The 8,710-nt window shown below is 45.4% G+C and overlaps 1 protein-coding gene across 1 annotated transcript in view; it reads left to right on the top strand.

Annotated features, from left to right (window-relative positions):
* The window catches only part of Pstpip2 (proline-serine-threonine phosphatase interacting protein 2), an 84,228-nt gene that overhangs the window by 60,388 nt on the left and 15,130 nt on the right, over nt 1-8,710 (top strand). The window contains exon 8 of the mRNA XM_029472120.1: nt 7,156-7,218. Within this exon, the coding sequence (XP_029327980.1) occupies nt 7,156-7,218 (63 nt within the window). The remainder of the gene's footprint in view (nt 1-7,155; nt 7,219-8,710) is intronic.

Raw genomic sequence — 8,710 nt, forward strand, 5'->3', positions numbered from 1 at the left:
ACTCACTTTGTAGACCAGGCTGGCCTCGAACTCAGAAATCCGCCTGCCTCTGCCTCCCAAGTGCTGGGATTAAAGGCGTGCGCCACCATGCCCGGCTCAACTTAGTTCTTGCCCCCTGATACAATCATAAACTTTTTCTGGCTTGAGAAATTACATGTTGGAGTCTCCATGTAGAGACTCAGTCTAGGAGTGTGTGTCCCGCACCTCAGGCAAGTCTTCCTTTTATTTATTTATGTTTTTAAAAAGATTTATTTTATGTAAATGAGTACACTGTAGCTGTCTTCAGACACACCAGAAGAGGTCATCAGATCCCATTACAGATGGTTCTGAGCTACCATGTGGTTGCTGGGAATTGAACTCAGGACCTCTGGAAGAGGAGTCAGTGCTCTTAACCACTGAGCCATCTCTCCAGCTCCAAGTCTTCCTTTTATCCTTGTACAAATAGTTGAATTAGCAAAGTGCTTCCCACACAAGCATGAGGCTGTGAGTTCAAATGTCAAGAGCTTGGGTAAAATTCTTTCGTGACTCAGTAGTTCTGTGTGCGAGTCTCCTCTTACCAGATCTACTGCTCCTGTTAAGAAGATGGCTGGAGATCCCTTTAGCCCCATCAGCAGGATCTAGCACATCCTATCTAGTGAGTTTCCAGATCACACCCCTTCTAAGCAAGGTCATAGAGGAGGGTGAAGAACTGGAGGAGACTCACACTTTCCTTGATGTTTACGATGCTTTAGAATAATCCTGTTCTAGAACTAGAGAAGCCATGGCTCTGGGAAATTCAAGTTGGCTTGTCTTCACAGCAGCTCTGAAGAGGTTCCTTTCTATGTAAACATGCGTTAATGTTTAATGCGTTAATGATTGCCCTGTATATGTGTGCCACATGTGTACCTGGTGCCTGTGGAACCGGAAGAGAGCATGAAATACCTTGGCACTGGAGTTATAGACTGTTGGGAGTTGAACCCCAGTCTTCTATAAGAGCAGCCAATGGTGTTAATTGCTCAGCCATCTCTCCAGCAACCATGAGACTCTTTCTTTTTCTTTTTTGGCTTTTCCAGACAGGGTTTCTTTGTGCAGCCCTGGTTGTTCTGGAACTCATTCTGTAGACCAGGCTGGCCTCAAACTCAAAGATCCACTTTTGTTTTTGTTTTCGTTTTCTTTTGCCTTCCAAATGCTGGAATCAAAGGTATAATAAATGTTTGGTGACTTAGAGAAATCCAGAAATAAATCCGAGTTTATATTATAATATTATTTAGACCAGAGCAGCCACAATTTTGATTATTTTGTTCCTGAAAAACCTGTACATGCAGATTTTAGCCAATTAGACCCCACACAAGAATGAATGTCTTTAAAGACTAGAAGGCTGACACCAAAGATTCAGGTCTCTGTGGACATTTGGGGACTTGTCGTCCTCTCCCCTCCCCCAGTGAAATCCTTATTGCATCCTAGCTTTTGACTCTAGCGGATGTTGAGTTTACAGTCTGTGCCCATCCATCCACAGCCAGGACTAAGGCTGACTCCTACCCTAACTGCTCAAGATGAGCAATTTTGCCTGCAGTTTCTAGTTGGAATCTGGGTCGCTCTGAGTTTGCCCACAGCAACTTAAGGGCCTCCCTGTCTTACGTCTGCCATAATTTCATGAGCTGCCTTTTTCCTTTGTTTGTTGGAGACAGGGTCTCACCAAGCCTAGGCTGGCCTCCCACTCACCACCTAGCCGAGTCTCCCGCTTCCCCCTCAGGAGTGCTAGGACTACAGACATGTGCCTAAGAGCCGCTGGTTGCCCAGCACTGCCTCTTCCTGTTTCTCAGCCAGTGCTTGCTTACACAATGCCACCATGAAGGAAGGATGGACACAGGAGGTTAAGGAACAAACACCGTATCAATCCCTTCCACATGTTCTCTCAGGCGATCGCATCTCTCCCAGTCTTACGCCAAGTGGAATTATCATGCGTGCCATACTCATTGGATAGCACACCCTTTTGTCTGTTTTAGGAAATTATAGGTTATTTTGTTTTCTTGTGAGATGGGGTCTCCCTGGGTAGCCCTGGCTGCTCTGGAGATACTTCTGTCTCTGCCTGCCTAGTGCTGGGATGAAAGGTGTGCACCACCATGCCTGGTAGGCTTTTTAAAAAGTTACTTTTTATTTATTGATTTGAAATATATTTTTAATTGAAATAAAATTACATCACTCCCCGACCCCCTTTTTCCTCCAGCCTCTCTTAGCTGCCCACTTCGGACTGCCTCCCCCTCCCCCCCAGCACCACAAAGTAATTTTTTTAATTGTTATATATGTGTGTCTCTGTGTGGATTTGTGCACATGTGTGCGGGTGCCCATGGAGGCATTGAATCCCCTGGAACTGGATTTAACGACCTGACATGGGCACTGGAGCCAAAGTTAGGTCCTCGAAATTGCTAGTTCTCTGCAGTCCTGAGTGACAATTTTTATTTCTTTCTTTTATTTACTCTTCTTTATTCCTCTCCTCTCCTCTCCTCTCCTCTTCTTTTCTTTTCTTTTCTTGAGACAGGGTTCCTTGCATAGCCCTGGCTAACCCGGAACTCACAGAGATCTGCCTGTCTCTGCCTCCTGAGTGCTGGAACTAGAGGCATGTGCCACCACCTCTGGCTGAAATGACAGCAAAATAACTTGGAGGTTGGAAAGATGGCTCAGCAGCTGGGTGTGCACAGCCACCGCAGGGGATCTGAGTTACCTTCTCAGCATCCATGGTAGATGTCTCATTTGTAACTCAGCTCCAGGGGCCTATGATCCTTCTGGCCTCCATAGCACCTGCATTTACACACACATGCTCACACACAGACAGGCACAGACATACAATAGATACAAACTATAAGTTGTGTGTGGTGGCATCTATCTTAGCACCTTGGAGACAGAGGCAGGATAGTTAGTCCCTGTGAATTCAAGGATAAGTCTGGTTCCAGGCCAGTACGAGTTACCTAGTATGGCCTTGTCTCAAAAGGATAGGAAGAAGAAAACTTAATTAAAAAGTTAAGGAGATAGCATGTCTTGTGTGGAAACAGTAAAAAACTTAAAGGGGTGGGGGGCAGGCTGGAGAGATGGCTCAGTGGTTAAGAACACCGACTGCTCTTCCAGAGATCCTGAATTCAAATCCCAGCAACCACATGATGGCTCACAACCATCTGTAATGAGATCTGACGCCCTCTTCTGGAGTGTCTGAAGACAGCTACAGTGTATTTACATATAATAAGTAAATAAATCTTAAAAAAAAAAAAACTTAACAAAGAAGTATGAAACCTAAGTCAACTGGACTCTGCACAGATAATTCCTAAAGGAGGTGTTCCTTCACGGCGTCAGCAGCCCTGGCCGTAGTGGGGAAACCTGCTAGCTCTGCATGGCTTCTGGAACATTCCTGCTAGTGTTACATAGACCTCAGCAGCAGAACAGCAAGTGCCCAGCTGAAGTTCCATTTGCAGCAGGAGATACTTTCAAAACACTGAAAAGTCCAATGTTTACTAAGAAAATTGTGTTATGTGTTACACAATGAGGTCTGGGGTGACTTTGAGTAATTTTTTTTTTTAGAACCTATTTTAGGGGGGAAAATGTGCCAATGCTAACTTCCCCTTTATGAGTTGTCACACTGCATCTCTGGTCTTCCACTTCTTGGAAATGGAGCCATTTCTACTTACCACAGGCTCTAGCTGGTTGCTTGTTTCTCTCGCCTGTCTTTTTCCCTCATGCTGTTGGTTATGGTCTCGGTTATGCTAGGCAGGTAAGGTATTGTACTTGAGCTGTGTCTCCACACCTAATTTACTGATTTATTAAAAAAAACCTCATAAACTTTTAAGTAGAATGTTTTCTGCCTTTAAAATATATATATATTTTAAAGATTTTAAAAATATAGTTATTTTTAACCAGGTGTAGTGATACAAGCTTTAATCCCAGCACTAAGGAGGCAGCGGCAGGCAGATATTTGTGAGTTCAAGGCCCACCTGGTCTACATAGTGAGTTCCAGGACAGCCAGAGCTACACAGTGAGACTCTGTCTCAAAAAACAAAACAAAAACAATCTTTATCTTACATCGATTAGTGTTTTATCTGCATGTGTCTGTATACCATGTTTGTGTCTGGCGTCTGTGGAGGTTAGATGGAGAGAGATGTCAGAGATTCCCTTGAACAGGGGCTACAGATGTTATAAGTGACCATGTGTGTACTGGAATTGAACCCAGAGCCTCAGCAAGAGCAGAGTGCTCTTAATTGCTGAATCATCATTCTAGTCCTGTTTTCTGATCTCTGTGACTGTGTGTGTGTGTGTGTGTATGAGTGTGTGTGTGCACATGTGTATGGGCAAACATGCATCTGATGTATATGTGTACGTGCCACGATATATAGGTGGAAATCAGAGGACAACTTGCAAGAGGCAGTTCTCTTCTCCCACTGTGTGGGTGCTGAGGATTGAATTCACATTATCAGGCTTGACAGCAAGTGTCTTTATCCATTGAAACGTTTTATTGGTTCCCTCATTAATTTCTTTAGTAAACCAGGGCATGGGAGATGCTGGAAGGATGGCTAGTTAGATGTTTATAGCTACTTACTTTTACAAGTAGTGTTTTCTTGAGGATAAGCCCCAAGGTGGGCATGTTAACCTTCTGCTAAGCACAGGGCATAGCCAGACAGTCTGATGTGACATAAAATCAGGATAAAATATGAGAGTCTTACACAGTGGTAGGGGAAGGAAGCTCCCATCTGAACATATGGTAGGGACGTACAACCTCACTTGAAGTTGGTGAAGCCACCTGGAGGAAATCATTCTTACGGTAAAGCCGGGAGTTATTGGTCACTACTGAGGTAATGAGAGGCAAACCTCTCATTCCTGGAGGTGGGCAGGGCATGGAGGTAGTCCTTGGACTTCCTTCTCAGTGAGCTACCTCAGAATTACTTGTGTCTTTCTCAAATCTCTTATTCCCTTTCCCCCTTCCTCTTCCTTCTTCAACCTTGTAGGTGACACAGTTTTTGCATCCTCTGTGTTATTAATAATAAAACACATTCACATTAGATTTGACCTGAGCGGAAAACCCAAGTCCTGGTTAAATATCCACCCCTACCAAACACCTTGAAGAGATTTTGGGTTCACTGAGGTCACCGTGAGTGGGTCACAAGAAGACTTAGGTCAAGGTTCCTTAGCAGATTGAGATGGCCCTGACATGGATCCGCTGGCTCCAAGTGGTCTTGAGAAATGCATGTCACCTCAGTGACCAGAAATTGCCCATATCTCCTTAGAGTCAATGGCTGCTTTTTAGGATCTTGACAACTTTCAAATACTGGTGTGCCTGAGACGGCAGAGGGGGGTGATGGGAAGTGAAGAGGTAGTGTAAGTCAACTCAGCACTGAGAAGTGTTTAAAATAGATGCTGTGTAGAACTTGGAGATAAGGAGACAAATTGGGCTATCAATTATAAACTGGTGCCAACTATCAACTAAACAATTAGCAAAGTGTATATTTATTTGGACTAAAAGTGTCACAGCAAAGCCTAGTGATCCTGATTGATCTGCTCAAGTAGCCTCGGCAAACCAGCTGTAATTATTAAAGGAGTAAAGCTAACCCCCCTTAAAAAAAAGATTTATTTATTTATTTTATGTAGAGAGTACACTGTATCTGTACAGATGGTCATGAGCCTCCATGTGGTTGTTAGGAATTGAATTTAGGACCTCTGCTCGCTCCAGTCAACCCTGCTCGCTCAGTCCCAGCTCACCCTTGTCCAAAGATTTATTTATTATTATACATAAGTACACTGTAGTTGTCTTCAGACCTACCAGAAGAGGGCATCAGATCTCATTATGGGTGGTTGTAAGCCACCATGTGGTTGCTGGGATTTGAACTCAGGACCTTTGGAAGAGCAGTCAGTGTTCTTACTCGTTGAGCCATCTCGCCAGCCCCTAAAGCTAACTCTTGATGGCAGAGCCACCTAGTCAGTTGTGTGAACCTCAGCTCCCCAGCAGCTGTGACCAGGGTCTGTCATAGGTCTTGTGTCCATGTAGGACTCATGTTGGAGACTGCCACTGTGCCTGTATTGTCTTCCTCCTTAGCAGAGGAATAGCTGCTTCCTGCTATCTCTCTTTCAGAGAAAGCTAGAAGATGAATTCTGGGCACCTTGAAACTCCCCTGAGGGGATTTCATTTATCCCATTTGAAGTGAGACCACCCTAAGCATTTCATCCAAATATCCTGAAACGCCATGCACGCTTGTCTGTTGTGGTGACTCGTGTGTCGCTACCTTCCAGCAATGTAGTTTTCCTATTTGCTGACTGTCTTCGTTGCTTTTCCATGGCAGTGTAGATACCATGAGCAAAGCAACATATAGAAGAAAAAGTTTATTGCTGCTTACAGCTTTACAGGGTGATCCATGACTTCATGGCAGGAAATGTGGCAACAGACAGAGAGGCATGGCACTGGAACAGAAGCGGGGTGGTTACTGTTGAGATAACCATGGGGCCGAGAGAAAGCTAGCTGGGAACGGTGTGGGCTTAAAGCCTGCTCCCAGTGACACACCTCCTCTAAACAAGGCCACGCCTCCTCTAGACAAGGCCACACCTCCTCTAAGCAAGGCCACGCCTCCTAATCCTTCCCAAACAGTTCCACCAATGGGGACCGAGCATTCAAATCTGTGAGCCTATGAAGGCCATCCTCATTCCGGCCTCCACACTGACTGCCTGCGATTTTTGGACTCACAAGTTGATTGCTATCAGGAAAATGGAGATGTAGCACGTTCACAGAAGAGATACTGTGAGCATGAAACATAGCGGTGCAGGATAATGGGAAGTATTTATCATAAATACCTTCCTGAAACCAAAGTTCTTTGGTTCTAGATTCACAGAGGAAAGCCCTCCATGGTGACCAGTGAGTTCCTGGTCATGTCTTGAGTGTTCAGGGCCATCTGTGTGAGTGCCCAGGTTAAATGACAAGTAGAGTCATGAGCCGGGGAACATGGCCGAGTCACAGTCGTTAGGCTGTGAGCCTCTGTTCTGTTCTGTCCTCATTTGTAGGGTGGGAATGATAAACAGCACAGCCGGCTTCTGGGTGCTGCGAGGACTAAACCGGAAAACCCACAGCGAAGGCGTAGCCCTCAAGACAAGCTGCTCTTAGAGTAACTTACGGTTTTTATTGACAGTGCCCTGTGTTCTCTTTTACAGACAGAAACAATAATGGATGCTGCCCACAAGCAAAGGAACGCACAGTTCAAGAAAGCCATGGATGTGAGTCACACCTGCTCCTGCTGTCATAGTAGTGACATCGTCTGGGCTTCTGTACTGTGTGCACGAGTGTGTCCCTGCTCAAGGGAAGTTCCTACTTTGTCATCTATTGGTGTGATGTTAAGGGAAACACTTGGCTCTCCTTCCTGTTCAGGCCTTAGGAAGCTTGAAGATGGGAGAGTGGGTGTAATGGTGCGTTGTTTCCAGTTAGCTGGTGCAGAGCTCTGTCCTCTGGCATGGCATGGCATGGCTGCTGCCTTCTAAGTCTGTGGCTACCAACATCCCTGGCAAGAGTAGACCTAATAAACGTTCCCTCCTGCAGGAGAGAGAAGTCCACAGGGCAGAAAATGAATGACCACAGAGTCAAAGGGTTTCACAAAGCCATGCTTTCAACCAGGACACATGGGCAGATACAGCTCTGGAGAGGGGCAGACTTTTTTTCCTATGGTATAGGTACCCATATGTTGTCCCTGCTTCTGTAGGTGACCCTTCACCCTTGCTGCTGTAAATATCTGCTGTCAAACTCACTAGTTCACCAAGCTAGAGTTGAGTAGAATCATCTCTTTGTCTGCTGTTGGTACCTGATGGGGGGTGATTGGGTGTTTGTTTATCTCTGCTGGAGAAGTTAACATGACACCTGGACAAAAATAAAACAAGTCTACTTAAATATTTTAGGCTGTGATAATAAAAATCACGTGACACACACACATTTATACACACAAATGTATACACATAAACAAATATACACAGATACACATATTCAAACAAATATTCAAAGATACACGGGCATAATACATACATACAATCAGAGACACACACATAAAGACATGTACACATAGACAAAACACACTCTCTCCCTCCTTCATATATGTGTGTGTGCACGCGCGTGCGAGTGTGCGTGCGTGTGTGTATGTGTGAGATAGAGAGGACATACAGCTATCCTCCATGCATGCAGTACGTGTGTGGAAGTCAGAGAACAACTTTTCGTAGTTGGCTCTGTCCTTCCATAGGGTGGATCTTAGGGATCCAACTGGGGTTGTCAGGCTTGGGGGTGCGAGTCCTCAGCTCTCTCTGTAATTCCTTTCTCTTTGCTTTGTTTCTTGTGGTGAAACACACACCATGAGACTTCCATTTGAGACAAACATACTTGTCTGGGTCTGGCTGATCTTGCTTACTATAATTTCCAGTCCCACTCCTTTTCTTGCACGTGACACAATTGTATTCTTCCGTATTGTTGTGTCAAGCCCATCTGTGATACTGTCCCGGTTTCACACTTTCTGATTGCCGATGGGTCAGGGACCCCGGGATTGTACTGTCACAGTTCTTTCCCCTCAGCTCCTCAGTTCCCACAGGTCCCCTCATTTCCCACAGGTCCCCTCATTTCCCACAGGTCCCCTCATTTCCCACAGGTCCCCTCAGTTCCCACAGGTCCCCTCAGTTCCCACAGGTCCCCTCAGTTCCCACAGGTCCCCTCAGTTCCCACAGGTCCCCTCAG

Source organism: Mus caroli, chromosome 18, assembly GCF_900094665.2.
Source record: "Mus caroli chromosome 18, CAROLI_EIJ_v1.1, whole genome shotgun sequence".
NCBI classification, from domain to species: domain Eukaryota; kingdom Metazoa; phylum Chordata; class Mammalia; order Rodentia; family Muridae; genus Mus; species Mus caroli.